The 19,856-nt window shown below is 50.0% G+C and overlaps 1 protein-coding gene across 1 annotated transcript; it reads left to right on the top strand.

The window, feature by feature from the left end:
* The first annotated feature begins 4,843 nt into the window (after nucleotides 1-4,843).
* Nucleotides 4,844-18,326, top strand: ORAI1 (ORAI calcium release-activated calcium modulator 1). The gene is made up of 2 exons (XM_036353846.1): nucleotides 4,844-5,411; nucleotides 17,314-18,326. The coding sequence occupies exons 1-2, from the start codon at nucleotides 5,112-5,114 to the stop codon at nucleotides 17,923-17,925; spliced, it is 912 nt and encodes a 303-aa protein (XP_036209739.1). The 5' UTR covers nucleotides 4,844-5,111; the 3' UTR covers nucleotides 17,926-18,326.
* Nucleotides 18,327-19,856: the final 1,530 nt, after the last annotated feature.

Raw genomic sequence — 19,856 nt, 5'->3', positions numbered from 1 at the left:
AAGACAAGCGCTCAAGAAATGGTGGCTCTTTTTATTACTATTAATTTAGGGATTTCGAGACTCAGAGCAGTCAGAGGGGAGGCATGGATGGGGAAGGGAGTGAACAGAGGCAAGCCAAAGGACTATGACGGGCTCTGGAAAAATGCTCTCTTTTTTAATTGAAGTGCAAGCGATGACTTCTTTGAGGTCTTAATTGGGCAGGAAGCGGGGGAGGGTTCCTCTTCAGTTGGGCATCAGATTTACCTCTCCTAAAAATCTGCCTGGGGTGGGCGACTGGGTGTCCAAATTCAGGGTCCAGAAATAAACATTTGTAAGGTCTCCATTTTTGCTCAAAAGATTGGGGGCTCAGCCCAACCGGTTTGGCTCAGTGGATAGTACGTCGGCCTGCGGACTCAAGGGTCCTGGGTTCGATTCCAGTCAAGGGCATGTGCCTTGGCTGTGGGCGCATCCCCAGTGGGGGGTGTGCAGGAGGCAGCTGATCGATCTCTCTCCTCGATGTTTCTAGCTCTCTGTCCCTCTCCCTTCTTCTCTGTGAAAAATCAATAAAAATATTTTTTAAAAAAAAAGATTGGGGGTTCAGAGAGGTTAAAGTCACACTGCAGCTGAGTGGCCATGGGAACAACCAACCTGAATCACTATAAAATACTAAAAATAATTAAAAATGCAAGCTCCTCTAGTTCAGTTTCAGACTTTACTCGAAGACCTTGCTAAAAATAAACTGCTTGGGTGGGTTTTAGTGACTTGCATTTTAACAAAACCTCTGGAGATTCTGATGCAGAGGAGGAGGTGACTCTGGTGGTGGTTAAGCCCAGATGCTGGTTGATTTAAGGTTCTGTACTACTACTTACTGGCTCTCTGTCCAGTTTTCTCACCTATAATATAGTATCAGCTACACCGTGGGTTGTTATAAGGAATTTCAAAGTTCTATGTGATATACTCAATATAATAAAATAATAAACAACAAGATAATCTTATATAATAAAAGGGTAATATGCCAATTGACCCTAACGGCAGAATGACCAGAATGACCACTGGACCAGTCACTATGAGGCACACTGACCATCTCTCGGTCCCTTTTTCTGGCCAGCAGGCTCCGATCGCCTAATGGCAAACGGGGAACAGGGGTTGGGTGGCGGGGGATGCAGGCAGCGCCAGGCCAAGGCCCCCGCCCTGCCAGTTGCCTCACACACAGACAGCGACCTGTGGTGGGGGCGGGGCCCGCGAGCAGATGGGAACAGCAGACCTCTTGGTCCCTTCCTCTGGCCATCAGGAACTGATCACCAGATGGTGAACGGGGAACCAGGGGTGGGTGGCGGCGGCGGGCGGGGTCAGCTGTGGGCAGCTGGGTAAGATGGCCCTGATCGCAGGCTAGACCTAGGGACTGTACCCGCACACAAATTTCGTACACCGGGCCTCTAGTTTAATATATAATTAATATATACTTCTACTTAGCCCTGGCTGAGTAAGTAACTCAGTTGGTTAGAGTGTCACCCTGATACGCCAAGGTTTTGGGTTTGATCCCCGGTCAGGGCACATATAAGAATCAACCAATGGCCAAAACCGGTTTGGCTCAGTGGATAGAGCGTCGGCCTGGGGACTGGAAGGTCCCAGGTTCGATTCCGGTCAAGGGCATGTACCTGGGTTGCGGGCGCATCCCCAGTAGGAGATGTGCAGGAGGCAGCTGATCGATGTTTCTCTCTCATCAATGTTTCTAACTCTCTATCTCTCTCCCTTCCTCTCTGTAAAAAATCAATAAAGTATGTTAAAAAAAAAAAAAAAGAATCAACCAATGAACTCATGAATAAGTGGAACAACAAATAAATGTTTCTTCTCTCAAAATAAAAATAAAATAAAAGAATGGAAGGTGGGCATTCTTATGAAAATATATACTTCTATTTAAGTACATTTTATATTATATATTTATAATAAATATATTAATTATCTAATAATAAAGGGCTTAAAATAGTGCCTGTCATTGGTAAGTACTACTTAAGTAAGTGTTAACTATTTTTTTTACCCCATATAATGGTGAGCTTGCTACCTGCTAAGGATGATCATGCCATCTCTGACCAGCCCTGGGCTATGTCCAGTGGGCAAAGTGGTGCAGCTGGTTGTTACAGTCCTTTCAGTTGGATCTTTACACCCTCATGCACAGTTGATTGAAAAATTCGATTTGGTCTCTCCGGATATAAACCCCAAAAGGCTGAGAGCACACCTCCCTGGCCACTAGGGGGAACCACACAGGATGCTTGGAGGCACTTCTGGGATAGACACCCTGGGATCCAAACATGATTCTTCACTGGCTCCTTTGGTGTCCTTTCACAAGGTGCCTTCTCTCTGGAGCCTCAGTTTCTCCATCTGTTAAATAGGTGTTGCCCATCTCATGGTTGCACCTGGCTCTAATGGGGGGGGGGGGGGGCTACTAACCACATAGGCCTTTCAGGACTCTAGGACCCTAGGTTGGGAGACAGGTCCCCCTCAGGTCTGGATAGCACTTTTATTATTATTAATTATTTTTGCTCTGTGCAGATGGTGGGATTCAAGCCCCAGAGAAGAAACATTTATTTGTTGTTCCACTTATTCATGAGTTCATTGGTTGATTCTTATATGTGCCCTGACCGGGGATCAAGGAGGGGGATGGACATGATATAGGAGCAGGAGAAAGGAAACCTGGTCCCATCCCCCCTAAAACACCCTATTGAATTCCCTCCCACCCCCACCCCCCCAAAAAAACCCTACTGAGTTCCCTCCCATCCTTTTGTTCTCCTTAATCAGCAAATCTCTTCTCTAAGCTTCCAGCCTCTTCCCCCTTTTAGACCTACTGGCCTCCCTCAGGCCCCATCAGCCTCCAAGTGCTGTGTGTACCCAACTCTGAGTTATGGTTTCTTCGAACCAAGAACATTTCATTATTTTATTCATTACACATTTTCTATGGAGAGTCTGTGGTGTGCCAGACCCTGTGAGAGGCCCTTGGGTGGTGGCAAAATCTAAACACACATGAACTCAGCTTTCAGAACACTCATCTGTAGGGAAGTGGACGGCACGGATAAACTGGTCAGTACATAAACTAGGTGATTCCAGATACTGTAGTGATCAGAGCTATAAAGGAAATAGAACACCAGGTGAGGTGATGGAACATGACATGGGGAAGGTCTCTCTTTGGAGGTGATCCTGGAGCTGAGACACAGATGGTAAGTGGAGGGAGTAACAAGTACAAAGGCCACCAAAGAAACAAGTCCAGAGGGATGAGATTTCCAGTTCTCTATCCCAGTGTTCATAAAAAGAGAAAGGCCTCTGGGGGAATCCCATAAGACTTCTTTGGGAAGGGGTGCTTCAGTTTTATCCCATGATGTAGGTGAGTGGAGGGGCGCTCTCTAGTGGTGACAACAGTTACATTTCACTCAGCTGACCTGGAATGCCACTCATTCCTGTCTCTCCTACACTGCAAGAAATACTAGTATTTACTGAGCACCCTATATATACCAAGTGATATTCCAGATGCCGGGGGTTGAATTCAACAAAAGGGGATCCTGCCTTCCTGGAGCTGACATCCTAGGGGACAATTCTCAGCCCAGGGCTCTAATCCCACCTCACCTCTGTCCCCCACTATTCTGCAGCTAAATTGGCCTCCTGAGGCTCCAGCCACGGAATGCTGATTCGGGGTCTTTGCACTTGCTGTTCCTTTCCCTCTGGAATACAGGTCCCTGGCTCTTTACATTGCTGGTTCAGATCTCAGCTCACATATGACCAAGCAAAAAAAGTGTGAACCTATTTTGCTTCTTTACTGCCTGTTCTCCCCACTAAAATATAAGATTCCATGAAAGTTACCATTTCCCTGGAATCCTCAGCCTAGCACTTGACAGGTGCTCAATAAACATTCGTTGAATTGGATGTGCTAGAGGGTGCCAGCCTCGCCTACTTTGTGTCTTGTGTCTGACGCTGGTGAACTGTAAGTGAACGAACTGGACAAAAAAGACTAAAAAAAATCTCTGCCCAGAGCATTCTAAATTTAAAATTGCAGCCCAGTCCATCCCTTTACTCTGCTTTATTTTTTCTATACATTTATTACCCTCTAAACCAGCGGTTCTCAACCTGTGGGTCGCGACCCCTTTGGGGGTCCAACGACCCTTTCACAGGGGTCGCCTAAATACATCCTGCATATCAGATATTTACATTACGATTCATAACAGTAGCAAAATTACAGTTACGAAGTAGCAACGAATATAATTTTATGGTTGGGGGTCACCACAACATGAGGAACTGTATTAAAGGGTCGTGGCATTTGGAAGGTTGAGAACCACTGCTCTAAACTATTATAATTTACTTCTTGGTGTGTCTCCCCAACTCGAATGAAAGCTCCACGAGGGCAGGGGATCTGGCCCACCTGGTTCATCACCCTACCCTCACTCAGAGCCTAGAACAGTGTCGGCGTTCAGTAGGTGCTCAATAAATACAGAATGACCTCTAGGTCTCAGCCTGCTTTTTCCTGCAGACTTGGACTACCTTGTTCCAAGGGGGAAACGGGCCTCAGGAACCGCCCAGGGGTGACCTCAGGCGACCCGACCAAGGAGTCCGAAGTCCTGGAGAAGGGCCATCGGAGCAGCTGAGGAGAGCGGAGGCGCCGGCAGCCGAAGCCCCGCGGGGCCCGGGTACCCGCGGCACTTCCAGGAAGAGGCGCGGGCGCCCGCGGCTTCGCGCCAGGGACTGTGGGCGGTGCCGTCGGAGAAGGAGAGTCACATGACTCGCACAGACACCGCCCACCACGACGGTGGGCGGGGTGTCCTGGTAGGCGGGGCACATGCAAATGAGCCTGAGGCGTCGGCCAATCGCGGCGCGCGCCGAGGGTCCGGGCCGGGGGATCCGGGACGCTGGCTCGGGCGCAGGCTTGCGTAGCAGCTGCCCGTGATTTCGCTGGCGGCGCTGTGTGTGTGCGAGCCGCGGCTGCCGCTGCTCCTCGCCCTGCTCAGCGTCCTCGGCGGCCGTCGCGTCAGGCCGGGCCCGCGCGAAGGACAGGCGGCGGCTGCCTGGGGCGGAGGCGGAGGTGCGGCGGGGAGTGGGGGCCGCTGCCTCCGCTGGCGCCCGGGCCGGCCCGCGCCTTTGCAGCGTGCTCCATGCATCCGGAGGCCGCCCCGCCCCCGAGCAACAACAGTCCCGAGCTTCCCCTCAGCGGCTGCAGCACCACCAGCGGCAGCCACCGGAGCCGCCGCCGCAGCGGGGACGGGGAGCCCCCAGGGTCGTCGCCGCCGCCGCCTGCCGTCACCTACCCGGACTGGATCAGCCAGAGTTACTCCGAGGTGATGAGCCTCAACGAGCACTCGATGCAGGCGCTGTCCTGGCGCAAGCTCTACCTGAGCCGCGCCAAGCTCAAAGCCTCCAGCCGGACCTCGGCTCTGCTCTCCGGCTTCGCCATGGTGAGCTCGGGCCGCCCTGCCCTGCCCCCTCTCCTGTCCCGGCGGCTCCCGCCCGCAGCCCCGACCGGGCCCCCGGCGCAGCGGGCTGGGCGGGCCGGGCGGGCTGAGGGTGAGGGCAAGAGCTGGGAGAAGGCTCTCGTGGACGTGAGGTGAGGTGGCGACAGGTGACCCCTGATGGGGGCGCTTGGGTGCCCTACACTTGTCCAGAGTTGGGGTGGGGGGCCCAGGTGCCTTCAGATGGGCCAGTTTGATGCAGCAAGGAGGGAGAAGCAGCAGGATCCTCCAAGTAGGTCTGCAAGAACCCCGTCCCACATCTGTCCTGGGGGAGGGGGAAGGGAAGGGCATCAAGTGGCTGATCTTGGGAGCAGGTGCCTGGAGGTGGGGAGGAAATGACCCCCGAGTGTTCTCTCTCTCTCTCTCTCTCTCTCTCTCTCTCTCTCTCTCTCTCTCTCTCTCTCTCTCATACTGGAGGCCAGAGGTATTGGCCACGTTCTTTTATCACCTAGTAAAGGGGATTTCCTGACACCCTTTCTCCTGCCGCATTTGCCTAGAGCCTCAGCCCGGGGTTTGACACCCAGCCGCCACTCTCAGTTTCTTCTCCAGCAACTTGCCACTGAGTCACCGGGCGTGTGGGAGGAGGGTGGGAAATGTGCCTGTGAATGGGCTCTTTCTTGACCTTGGGGGTAGGCATCGTTTTCCCCTCCCCGTGCAGGGCGGCGTTGTAGTGAGAAAGGGGTGGGGTAGGTAAGGCTGCTGGCTGGGCAGAGAAGTGGCCCCTGGGATGCCTTCTGGCCTGGAATCTTGGAGTCTCCCAGGACAGGGTGCTGCCCAACACTTCCTGATTATCTGCCTGCATGCATGGGGTCTGCCACCCCCATCCCCACCCCCACCCCGACCCGCACAGGGCAGGGTCTCTAGCCCAGAGCTCTCCTGCTTGTCAGTGAGTGAGCTCAGCCTTCAGCCTTGAGGGAGGGAGTGGCTGCACCCTTTGTGTTTTCCCGGGAAGGGAGTATGTCTGGTGCTCTCCCAGTGTTCTGCAAAACAAGTGGGCCGAGACCGCGGAGCCTGAACTTTTAGAAGCTCTGACCGGGCGCGGAGCTCGGCCAGCCACAGTGCAAAGGCCGGTGGTGGTGGGGTGGGGGGTGGGAAGAGCTCTCTGAGCTCTGCCACTTGCAGCCTGTGTGACCTCAGACTTGATTTCTGAATTGCTGCGTGAAGGCGCTACTCAGAAGTTTCTGTGACTTCACTTGATTTTAGCCAAAGGTGGAGAAGTGACGAAGTTTCTCTGACTTTAAGAATTAAATTGGAGGAGAGGGAGAGAGAGAGAGAGAGAGAGAGAGAGAGAGAGAGAGAGAGAGAGTGTGTGTGTGTGTGTGTAAGGGAGTGGCATCCATTTTTTAGTTTAGGCTGATGTGATGAAATTCTTTTTTATCAGTGCCAGATCCTGAGACTAGTCTCTGCCTTTGCCTGAAGACTGTAAGAAGAGCCGACATTGGCAAGCGCTCACTATGTCCAAGGCATTGTGTGGGCTTCCCTAACTTCTGCACTAACTCCTTCACCACCCTTTGAGGTGATTTTGTCATGGGACTTCCCAAAGCCATTGAGCTAGTCTGCTGGCGTGGGACTTGAACCCAGGTTGGCTGGCACCCAGAACTCTCTCGGGCACTTTTGTCATTTGTGTGTATGGAGCTCTGATTGATGCCGTCAGGTATAGAACCAGACCTCCTAGAGCAGTGGTTCTCAACCTTCCTGATGCCGCGACCCTCTAACGCAGGTCCTCATGGTGTGGTGACCCCCAACCATAAAATTATTTTCGTTGCTACTTCGTAACTGTAATTTTGCTACTGTTATGAATCGTAATGTAAAATATCTGATATGCAGGATGTATTTTCATTGTTACAAATTGAACATAATTAAAGCATAGTGATTAATCACAAAAACAATATGTAATTATATATGTTTTCCGATGGTCTTAGGCAACCCCTGTGAAAGGGTCGTTCGGCCCCCAAAGGGGTCGCGACCCACAGGTTGAGAACCGCTGTCCTAGAGAATGAGAAATAGAGCTGAACATTTTTGTTTTTGAAGTTTTGTGTGTGTCTGTGTGTTTACTGATTTGAGAAAAAGAGAGACATCAATTTTGTTGTTCCACCTATTTATGCTTTTGTTGGTTGCATCTTGTAAGTGCCCTGGCTGGGGATTGAACCCAAAATATTGGGGTGACGCTCTAACCAACTGAGCCACTTGGCTAGGGCGAGAAAAGGATTTCATAAAGCAAAATAGAATTTTACAGTTTGGGGGAAGGGAGTGACATCAGTGATTATCAGCTCTTTAAGATAGTGCTCTGAAGATAGGGGGATTCCTGCTCCCCTTTTTCTTGGGGTCATAAATTCACAGTTACCCAGGCCCCTTCCCACTCCAGGAAAAGTGAGGATCAGTGGGTGATAACTCTCCTGCCTTCTGTAGTCCTTTCTTCCTCTCGAGGAAGCAGGCCTTCTAAACAAATGTCACCTCCCTCTTCCTCTTACTAAAAACAGTGCAGGGGAAGTAGGCAGGGTCAGGCAGTAGCATTGGGTGGGCCTTGGCTCACCCAACTATCTCTTGGGGACCTTTATTTTCCCTGGTCTGGGAGGCAAAGACTTCCTGGCTCTGTTGATGGAATCCCCCCAAGTTCTGCCAGCAGAAAAGGGCTGAATCCCATGACAGCCTCCATTCTGGGGAAGCAGTGACAAGAGGGTAACTGTGTTTGCCATGTGCCTGGAAATCTATGGCAGAGATGGGATTGGGGTGGCGAGAGGCACTCAGCAGGGCAAGTCTGCCTGCACCCCAACTCCACCACAGACACCCAGCCTTGTGAGCGAGCCTCTGAGGGGAAGGGGTGTCACACAGCCTAGCACCATGGAAACAGAGTGAGTGAGTTTCCTGGACTACTCCCCCTTGTCCTGTGAGTCAGCACTACCAACTGCCTGCCCCCGAGGGCCTTGGGCTTCCTTCCTAGAGACCTGGGAAAGTAGAGGAGCTAGTGTGACCTTTGATCTCCAGGGATAGAGTTATCAGGGATGCCAGGCTCACCTGGTCTCCAGGCTGAGATTGAGGAATTGAGAGACAACCCGCCCCCCTCGCCTCCAATCGGTGGAAGGGCCTGGCCAGGTGTCCTCCTGTGTTGGGGAGATAGGCCAGACAGGCCGTGGGACCTCAGACAAGCGGCTTTACTCTTTGGGGCCAGTTTTCTCGTATGTACAGAGGGAGCACATTCCTCTCCCTGGGACTTGCCTGAGGATTCATTACTTGCCACGTTGAAGAATGTTCAGCATCTGATGATGTGATGTACACCTTAACTGGACCCTCTAGTCTGCAGACACGATTCCCGCTCCTGATGGCATTTCTAGAAAGAACAGGCCTTGTCTGAGGTTAGCATCCAGACTCTGAACAGCGAGGGCCTGGAACAGCACATGATCCGCATCCTGCAGGTGCTCTGGAGCCATAGGTACCCATGAGGGCTGTGATTCAGGCCGTCTGTGCCTCAGTTTCTCTCTCAGTGAGAGGCTGCCAGCCTTGGCCTGACTCTGTTACTTAAAGGATTGTGGCGTGCACACGTGGCAATCTTGGTTTGCTGGGGAGAGCAGGCTGTAACGTTAGCCTAAGCAGAAGATAATTGGGAAGGTCAGCCTGCTGCCGTAAACAAAATGCTTTCCACGACCTGGGATCAATTATTTTTGGATTATCTTCCTCCTCAGGTTCTCTGCCCGCCAGCACCCTTTTGTTCCCAGGTTCCAGAATGGGTTCAAAAGTTGCTTGGAATTTCTGTGAAAATGAGTTGGAAGGTAGGGCTCAAATCATAAGACATTATTGAGCCTCTGCAACATGTTCAGAATCCAGGGGGCATGGAGATGAGTAAGAAATTACTATCACTGCTCATAGTGTTCATTACTAGTAGCGATCATTGCTATTATTGCTTAGGCTCTTGTAAGAGACCTGACCTTGTGCTAAGTATTGTACTTGTACCATGTCTTGTGATCTTCACACAACCTAGGGAAGGTTGAATGGCTTGCCTGAAGTTACCTGGCTGGTAAGCTGCAGAACCCTGTGTCCGTGGTGTAGTGCCATTGCTATGGGACTCAAAGTAAGAACAGGGACTCTGGAGCCAGGCATCTTAGGTTCAAATCCCGGCTCTTCCACTTACAAATGTGAGATCCTGGGGAAGTCACTTAATGTCTCTGGGCCTCAGTTTCCTCATCTGTAAAATGGGGGTAGTGGTAGTACCAGCCTCATGGGGTGGGTGAGGATTCATTGAATTAGTACAGACAGCCCCCAACTTAAAGTAGTTTGATTGAACAGATTTTTCAACTTTACGATGGTGCAAAAGTGATATGGTTAACAAATTACATGAGATATTCAACACTTTATTATAACAGGCCAGTGATGGCGAACCTTTTGAGCTCGGCGTGTCAGCATTTTGAAAAACTCTAACTTAACTCTGGTGCCATGTCACATATAGAAATTTTTTGATATTTGCAACCATAGTAAAACAAAGATTTATACTTTTGATATTTATTTTATATATTTAAATGCCATTTAACAAAGAAAAATCAACCAAAAAAATGAGTACGCGTGTCATAGGTTCGCCATCACTGACATAGGCTTTGCATTATTGTACAACTTTAAGCCAGTGTAAGTGTTCTAAGCGTGTGTAAGGTAGGCTAGTCTAAGCTATGATGTTTGGTAGGTTAAGTGTATTAAATGCAGTTTTTGACTTGTGATATTTTCAACTTAAAATTGATTTATTGGGATGTAATCCCATTGTAAGTTGAGAAGCATCTGTATCTGCAAATCACTTAGAGTATATCTGGCCCGGGTACCCAGGAATCTTGCTCACCCTTGCTCTCCTGGTGTAGGGACTGTTTTTATAAGGATAACTGATTTGGAAGAATGTAATTCCAGCTAAACCTTGAGGGTGGTAGAGGTAGGGCTTAGGGAAGAACACTCTGACCAGAGGAAGTGTTACAGGGTCTCAGGGCAAGGCAGAGGGGCTGCTTTAGCTGGAATTGGTGTGTGGAAAGTAGTAGAGAAAGCCCTAGCTGGTTTGGCTCCGTGGATAGAGCATCAGCCTGTGGACTAAAAGGTCCTGGGTTTGATTCTGGTCAGGGGCACATGCCTGGGTTGTGGGCTCAATTCCCAGTAGGGGGCATGCAAGGAGGCAGCCAATCAGTGATTCTCTCTCATCATTGATGTTTCTGTCTCTCCCTCTCCCTTCCTTTCTGAAATTAATAAAAAAATATATTTAAGGGGGAAAAAAAGAAAGAAAGAAAGTAGTAGAGAAAGATGAATCTGGCCACGTAAGATGGTGCAGGGTCTTGACTGGCTATTTAGAGAGTTTGAACTCTGGTATAGGCAATAGGGAGCCATGGAAGGTTTTGGAGCAGAGGAGTAACAGGATGAATTCTAGAATAATGTTGATGATATTACTATTTGCTGAACACCAGCCATGTGCCTGGACCTTTTCCTTTGGTCTTATTTAATCCTCAGAACAGCTTTAAATCTATGTACTGTAGATAGGAAAACGAAGGCTCATAGAGCTTATGATCAGCCAGCTAGTAAAATTCAAACCCTGATCTTTCTGTTCAGCTACAGTCTCTCTACATCTCTCTAGCTGGCTGATAACTGGGCCATTGAAGTCTTCCAGATGTCCAGCTCTGCTCTCCGGGCTGTGTATAAATGGAATTTTGCTGAATGCCCCGAGGGGATGATGCTCCCTGCCTAGCTAAGAAGCCTTTTATAAAAGTTCACAAGTGCCTGTGGCACATTTCTGGGATTTTCAGTAGGCATCTGTTTTGACCTCTGCTGGTTCCTGGGTCCAGGCCTGGTGAAGGACTCTAGGGTTCCCAAGGGGGGCCCTATGGGAATCAGTGCGGAAGTGGGAGGAATAAAACTGAGAAAGTTTAAACAAAAGGCAGCTGGTTTCTCTCTGATGGGACTTCTGCTCTCCAGAAGGGATGTCTCAACCTGAGACACGAGCTTTTCTTCAGAGGAGAATCTCCTGGGACTATGATTGGACAGCCCTCTTTGGGATCCTTGGTTTAACCCAGGAGTTGGCCAACTTTTTCTATAAAGGATCAGATAGTATTTTTGACTTTGCAGGCCATGCAACCTCAGTGGTGCCTACTGAATTCTGCCATTTTAGCTTAGTTGATGTGTAAATGAATGGGTGTGGCTGTCAAAACTTGATTTACAAAAATTGTAGTCTACAGGCCACAGTTTGCCATCCCCTGGTCTCAGTGGTGGTCTCCAAATTTTTGAGTTCACACCTCGCTCAAAAATTGTTAGTACTAGCACTAGCAGGTTTGGCTCAGTGGATAGAGCGTCCGCCTGTGGACTGAAGGGTCCCAGGTTTGATTCTGGTCAAGGGCACATGCCTGGATTGCAGGCTCGCTCCCCAGTAGGGGGCGTGCAGGAGGCAACCAATCAATGACTGTCATCATTGATGTTTCTATCTCCCTCTCCCTTCCTCTCTGAAATAAATATGTATATTTTTAAAAATTGTTAGTACTAGCTTCAGTATTTGTATGCTTATGTATATACATATATTTATGTGTATTGTACCTTATTTATGATAAGCATTCTAATAAAGCATACATAAAAATACAATATTGAAGTTGAAAGAAATGAGCTAAGTAAGAAGTTCATTAGACGTTCTGAGATGGTCTTCTGGTTTCCAGTGGATTACATAAGATAGTCTGTCAGACACTTTAGAGGCACTGGGTTAAAATACCTGAAGATCAGGTCTTGCATCCATTTATTTGTTCACCATCCTTTTACTGAAGCACCTAGAAGGGCAGGCCCAGTGCTGGGTGCTTGAGGAACATAGATAGAGTGGAGTGGAGGCAACATCTTCAGAACATGCTCAGTAAAGTGTGGTGGTGGAGGCGCATTGATGAAGGATCCTTATCACAGCCTGAAAATACTTATTTGCCCAAATGTTCAGTGCCTGTCTTCCTCCCTGGGGCTCTTTGACTTCCTGCTTTCTCTCCAGCAGAGCCATAAGACCTTCCAGGCACATAGTAGGTTCTCAATAAGTATTTTCATGAATGAATGAATGGCCCTGTCCTCACCCGGGAGGCCATGGAACAGTGGTGACTTGGAAGGTAAAACCTAAAGAAGTCGGAATTAGCCGGATGGAAGAGAAAGTCTAGGCCTCTTCTCTCCCCCTTGTCCCCCAACCTGTGGTTTATGGCATAAATTTAGTGAGTTGCAACCAGCATTTTTTTTTTTAATGGAATGAAATGGAAAGTAGCAGCATGCATCCTGTGTTGTAAGAATAGACCTTGTTGGTGCTTTTAAGGATAAGTATTGTTTGTTGGAACTTTAGTTTCTGTTATAAATGTGTGTGTTTCTATTTATAGAAACATTTGGAGTACTGGAGGTGGTGTCAAAAGAGTTTGTAAACTGCTGGACTGGACCTCAGCCCTCTCTTAATAGATGGTTTGCATCTGAGGTGGGACGGGCAGGCTCAGACAGCTCCAAGGGAGCCGGGGTGACTGTGGCTTGGCAGCTTTCTTGTTCCAGGCTGCAGCCACCCACCCTCCTCAAAGTGAGAGAAGCCCAGGCTTGGGGAAGCCCAGCGTCCTGTGTCCTGGCTGCGGGCGCTAGGGTCGGCCAGGCGGCGTAGGAGGGCTGCCTCGGAAGGGCCTGGACTTCCGGGCACCAGGTGGCCAGGGTCTCTATGGAGCCCAGCAGGAGTGAGGAGAGGTGGTTGGCATTCAGGCACAGGGGCAGACTCTGGCAAAGCCAACCAGGCCCTACCTTCCAGAATCACATGACCCTCTTGGCTTGCTTGAAAATTGGCATCTGAGTGTCCCAATCCCACATGTGGGGAATCCGTGGACCACTGTGAGGTGGGGCTGGCAGTCTCTCACCCTTCCTATCCCTTCGGGACCCCTGTGGCCAGGTTCAAACAGGCCCGTGGCTGGATGGGAGCTGTTTATTTTGGGTTAACTCGCCCAGCGCTCCAGCTATAATTACCTTGTGAAGCTGCTTGCAATCTGATCTATCACTCCGGACTCAGCTGGGGCCCTGGGAGTCGCCTGCCAGGTTCATGAGGCCCCTGTGATTTTACGCTCCCTTCACATGAGGAGATTTCCCAAGCGGGAAGCATCCTGGAAAAAGCAGTGGCTTTATTCCCGTGAACAATTTTCATCAGGATCTGTGATTTGTGCCAAACGTTCCTTTATGCAGCCCCATGGCACAGAACTTGATCCCCACTGTGGGAACCATGCATACAGCCAGCCTGCGTGGTCGAAGTTCCAGGAATTGTAGGGTCCGGCAAGGGTGATAGGGTTTCTTCCGGAGCAGGGCCTCGGGCCCCTTCCTCTTCCTCCAAGGGCCCAGTGTCACAGACTGAGCCGCCCAGCCTCTCCTTGGCCCAAGAGCTGGGGGAGGGATAGCCAGTTCTGGTGTCCCCAGGCCAGCTGTGTCTGCATCCAGCCCTGAGGCCTGTGGTTGTGACAAATGATCTGCAAAGGGCAGTCTCTGTCCTGCTGGTGTGGCCATTTATCCAGGTGCGGTTTGGGACACACTTTCTGCTGTGCCGAGATTGTAACTGGGGCAAACAAGGCCCACAGTGGGAGTCCACCCCAAGGGGTAGGACATCGGCATGTGGGGTCAGCTCTCTCCAGCCTGAGCTGAGGGCATCAGGGGCTATTTCTCTTCCACTTCAAGCCCTGCATTTTTCTTTTTAACTGAGATTAATTGAGCACCTCCTGTGGGCCGGCCCTGTGTTAAACACTTACATGTCAAGACCTCATTTAATCCTTAGTCTTAGTCCTTTTGGGCTGTTATAACAGAATACCACAGGCTGGGTGGCTTATAAACAACCGACATTTATTTCTCACAGCTCTGGAGTCCAAAATCAAGGCACTTGTAGATTCAATGTTCCTGGTTCATGGACACCATCTTCTCACTGTGTCCACACATGGGGGAAGGCCAGGGAGTCTCCAAAGCCTCTTTTATAAGGGCACTAACCCATCATGGGGCTCCACCCTTGTGATCTAATCACCTCCTAAAGGCCCCACCTCCTAACACCATCACATTAGTGGTTTGGGTTGCAAGGTATGAATTTAGAGAGGATGATGTAAACATTCAGTTTATAGCAGCATAACCCTATGAGGGAAATGTTCCTGTTACTCCCTTTCTTTTTTTCTTTTCTTTTTTTATATTTTTACTAGAGGCCTGGTTCATGAAATTCATGCACTTCAGGCAGAGGGGGGTGGGTGCGTCAGCCCGGCCTGCATCCTCTCACAGTCCGGGAGCCCTCGGGGATGTCCAGCTGATGGCTTAGGCCCACTCCCCATGGCAGAGGCTCCCACCACCACAGTTGCACTCGCCAGCAGTGAGCCCAGCTTCTGGCACAGTGACAACCAGGGGGCAGCTCCTGCATTGAGCATCTGCCTTCTGGTGGTCAGTGTGCATCATAGCAACCAGTCATTCTGCCTTTTGGTTGATTTGCATATTAGCCTTTTATTATATAGGATTGATTTCAGAGAGGAAAGGAGAGGGGAAGAGAAAGAAATATCAGTGATGAGAGAGAATCATTGACTGGCTGCCTCCTGCACGCCCCCTGATTGAGCCCACAACCCGGGCATGTGCCCTTGACCAGAATTGAACCCGGGACCTTTCAGTCCATAGGCCAATGCTCTATCCACTGAGCCAAACTGGCTAGGGCCTGTTACTCCCTTTCCACAAAGCTTTAATAATGATGTTGCCAGTAATCATTGACACTTAATTAAGCTTATTATATGCCAGGTCTTCTAAGGACAAGTGGAAGAGCCAATTCACTCGTAATGGCTATATACTGAGGGGGATAGCAAGCAAGGGAGCATGACCTGTATATACCCGCCCCCCTTACGCTCCCAGTGTCCAGCTCAGGGCCTGATGCACCTCCTGGGTCTGGACATTTCCAGTGAGTGAATAAGTAGCCAGTGGACCTGGGGCAGCCAAGCAGCAGGCTCTCCTGCTTGTCCCTTCTCTGGTTTCAGATGCCGGGGCAGCACGCAAAAAGAGGAAGAGGAAGTGCTGGGGGTGGGGAGGTGGCAAGAGGCACCCTGTGCTGGAGGGTGCATGCCCCCCTTTTCCCATGTGGGCAACCCCTGGGGACAGAGGCCATGGGGCCTCCGGAAGTGGCCTTTAATTCGCCGTGCCCTGGTGGCCTGCTCTGATGCCCCATATCCCTCAACCACATGTGCTAAAATCTCAGGGTTGACATTAGGCCACCAATGGTCTTAAAAACGACTAAAATCCTAATGGCACTGCTTCAGCTTTATAGGAACTTGAAACATTTTATAAACTCCTGCACTGAAAAGTTCATACAGTCCTCCCTTGTGGGAATTACAGAGCGTGGATCTATGAATCCCATTGAGTGTGTCTGAAAAGTCCTATGAATATATAAACCTGGGCCTTCTAAGGAGGGTGTCCACTGTTGTCACCAGATTCTTGAAGGCGCTGGACACCAAGTTGGATCTAGATTGTACATCCTCCTAGAACTGGAGGAGAGAAACCTCAGAGGATTTCGTATAGAGACAGTGGGTTTGGGGGTGACGTTTCTAAACCAAGGCCCAGAAAATTGGAGGAACTTGCCAGAGTCACAGCCTAATAAAAGGCAGAGGAATCAGGGTTCAAAGGCAGGCTGCTTGGCTCCAGAGCCTGTGCCCCTAACCACTGTTCTACTCTGCCTCTCCAGGCCATAGGAAGTGTTTAGAGGAACGAGAAATGAACGCAAACTAGGCCAGGCATTACGAGCAGAAGGAGAGCTGGTGGGGAAGGAAGGAGCCTACTACCCTCCCTGGGAGTAAGGAAAGGTCAGGGCAGGCTGGTGTGGGGCTGGTAGACACATTTCAGCATCAGACCTCCCACTCTCTGGGCCTGGTACATACGAAGTGGACACTGCATGAAGGGTCACTGTCCCTAATGGTATTGCCATTGGTGCTCACTGCTCCAGGCCCAGCAGGCAGGCCGGCCCTGGCAGTGTGCCCAGCACCTGTTGCTCCCGGCTCAGATCTAATGTGCTGGCTCCTTCAGTTGGGGGTGATTTGCAAGGTCCAGGTGAGAAGCAGCAGGTGGCAGACCCAGAACATGCCCCTGGTGACCCCGGATCCATAAGTCTCCAGGAACTGGGGAGTAGCTAGTGCGTCAGCCTTGGAGCCCTGAGCTGGGGCCTGGGGTGTAGATGGCCCCGGGGCTGTCCCACTGCACCTGGCTAGAGCCCATCTCTTCTGGGAAGCTGCTCGTGGTTCCTTGTTGGTTGGTGCACTGTATTCTCAGAAAGGGCCTGGGAATGACCTGGGAGGGTGTTCATCTCCATCCTCACCCATCTTCTTGAGAATGGGAGTGTGGGGCCAAGAGGGAGGTTGGGGGTGGTTGCTTTTTCTTTTTCTTTTTTTTAATGCAAACTTTTTATCATAGTAAGACATGCATAAAACAATTTGAACCATTTGTGGTGGTTGGTTTTTAATACCTGGCTGGGTGGTAAGAGCAGCGGTTGCCATTTGGGAGGTGTTTGCTACGTGCTAAGAGCTCTTGTTTGTTAAAAATAATCCTTGAATTAATATGATGTTCCTACTGTACAAATGAGAAAGTTGAGTCTCAGAGAGATTCAGGGACTTTTCCAAGAGCGTGTAACTATTGGTAGATTCAAGTACCGGCAGCCTGGGCTCCAAGCTTGCTTTCTTGATCTGTACTTCCTGCAGTTTCCCAACCCCCAGTGGATGGGTCTTATGATCTCCATTATACATATATGGAAACTGAGGCTCAGAGAGGCCAAGCGACTTTCCCAGGGTCACAGGGTTTGGCTGGAGGAAAGCCTCTGTGGGCCGTGACTGTCCTGGTGCTCAGCCTGCCTCTCCCCTACCCCCAGGTGGCGATGGTGGAGGTGCAGCTGGATGCTGACCATGACTACCCACCGGGACTGCTCATCGCCTTCAGTGCCTGCACGACGGTGCTAGTGGCCGTGCACCTGTTTGCACTAATGATCAGCACCTGCATCCTGCCCAACATCGAAGCAGTGAGCAATGTGCACAACCTCAACTCGGTCAAGGAGTCACCCCACGAGCGCATGCATCGCCATATCGAGCTGGCCTGGGCCTTCTCCACTGTCATCGGCACGCTGCTCTTCCTGGCTGAGGTGGTGCTGCTCTGCTGGGTCAAGTTCTTGCCCCTCAAGAGGCAGCCAGGCCAGCCGCGGCCCACTAGTAAGCCCCCAGCCGCCGGCTCGGTCTCCAATGACAGCAGTGGTGGCACTGGCGGCATCACCCCAGGCCAGGCCGCCGCCATCGCCTCAACCACCATCATGGTCCCCTTTGGCCTGGTCTTCATTGTTTTTGCTGTCCACTTCTACCGCTCACTGGTCAGCCATAAGACGGACCGACAGTTCCAGGAGCTCAACGAGCTGGCTGAGTTCGCCCGCTTGCAGGACCAGCTGGACCACAGAGGAGACCACCCCCTGACACCAGGCAGCCACTACGCTTAAGCCCTCCTGGGCCTGGGTACTTCCTAGCTTTGGCCTTATGCCCTTCCCCATGACCTTGTCCTGCCCCAGCCTCAAGGACAGCCTGTATAGGGTGCGGGCTTTCGTCAGGGGACAGAAATGGAGGGACGAAGCTCTTTTTAAAGAGAAATTACTGCACTTTGAAACTTTCCTCTAGGAGAATAAGCACTTCCTGTTCTTCCAGCTCCAGGATTCGCCTCCTGCTAGGTGGCCACCAATGGGAGCCAGAGCCAGGACAAATGCTCCCTTTGTCCCTCCTCCCCGCCCATGCCAGTGCCATCTGGATGCTTCCTGTCCTTTCTGTCTTGACCTCCCTCTCCCTGTTCAGCGTCGTGTGTGTGCGCGTGTGTGTGTGTGAACACATAAATATACTCATAAGGGATGCCTCTTGTGTCTGTATTTGTTGGGTCTGGGCTGCCTGGTATCATTTCTCTTGGTGCCCCAATCAGGTGAGCCTCTAAGCTGATTGTTTTTCTCAACATTTTGAGAAATTTTAAACCTACCAAAAAGTTGCATGAACAGTAACTGAAATATAAATGCAGTCATTTCTTGTTATTCGCCGTAGTTCTGTTCTATAAAATCACTGTGAACGCTGAATGAGTGGATACTGAACCACTGCTTCTCTGGGAAATATGGGCTTAGGTTCCTGAGAGCCTCTGGTCACAATATTTTTTGTCAACTGATTTGATGTATGTTTCTATCTAAAGACATCTTATTGAACATATCTTGTTGACTTATTGATATTGAATTCAGGCCAACAGAACTATCACTCGTGCATGAATGAAGCTTACACCTGACACAGGTAGGTAACGCACGTCACAGCCCTCAGGTATGCTACTCTTGAGAACCATTTTAAGTGGTGAAATCAATAAAAAGCACACAACGTGAAAAACATGGCACTAGATAGACCATGAGAGCTGAAACAAGGCAGAGGTTTCCTTATTCCACCTCAGCAAGTAGGCAGATTCACAAATACAGAAACCATGAATGATGAGGATCACTGTGTGTTTGCCCTTGAGCCATATGTGTTGATTGCAGATATTGTGACCCTTCATGCTTAAATACTTCCTCCTAAAACCAAGGACATTCTCCTACATAACCACAATTCAGGAAATCTGATGTTGATGCCATACCACCTAATAGAACATTGGTGTTCACTTTCCCACTTGTCTCAATCATGTCCTTTCTGGCAGTGGTTTTTACATCCAGGATCAGGGTGTTACATTTAGTTGGAACAGCCTCTCTTTATCCTGTGATGTTGACATTTTTGAAAAGTCCAGATCTGTGGTTTGTAGGATGTTGCCTCCGTCTGGTTTTCCTGGTATTTTTTGTCATTTTTATAATCAGGTTGTGCATTTTGTCAGGAGTATTTGTCTCCATTTTGCAGATGACAAAATTGATGCCCGAAGAGGTTAAACAATTGGTCAGAATTTGAACCTGGAAAGTCTTGGGCATTCACAGGACCGGATTCTGGCTTTGCTTAAGAGGTGAGAAGAGCCCTGACCGGTTTGGCTCAGTGGATAGAGCGTCAGCCTGTGGACTGAAGGTCCCAGGTTCGATTCCGATCAAGGGCATGTACCTTGGTTGCAGGCACATCCCCAGTAGGAGGTGCACAAGAGGCAGCTGATCGATGTTTCTCTCTCATCAATGTTTCTAACTCTCTATCCCTCTCCCTTCCTCTCTGTAAAAAACCAATACAAATATTTTTTTAAAAAATAAAAATAAATAAAAAAGAAGTGAGAAGATCCAGCAGTAGCACTGGGCCCACCTTTTTGTAGAGCAACAACGAGCAGGAGTGAGTTGTAGCCACCCTCTTCCTCAGGACATATGTTAGCCACAGTCTCCACTGCTCCCTCTTTTCTCACAGCTTCATCTATGCTACTTGCCTGGCCTCCGTGGGTCTTTGCATTTGA

Source organism: Myotis myotis, unplaced genomic scaffold, assembly GCF_014108235.1.
Source record: "Myotis myotis isolate mMyoMyo1 unplaced genomic scaffold, mMyoMyo1.p scaffold_m19_p_20, whole genome shotgun sequence".
NCBI lineage: Eukaryota > Metazoa > Chordata > Mammalia > Chiroptera > Vespertilionidae > Myotis > Myotis myotis.
This window is presented reverse-complemented; position numbering and strand designations above follow the sequence as displayed.

What these genes read in the sequence shown, in the direction of transcription:
- ORAI1 (XM_036353846.1), top strand. Translation starts at nt 5,112, where the DNA reads ATGCATCCGGAGGCCGCCCCGCCCCCGAGCAACAACAGTCCCGAGCTT. An exon ending in TGCTCTCCGGCTTCGCCATG is followed by an intron (nt 5,412 to 17,313) that starts GTGAGCTCGGGC and finishes CCCTACCCCCAG; the next exon opens with GTGGCGATGGTGGAGGTGCA.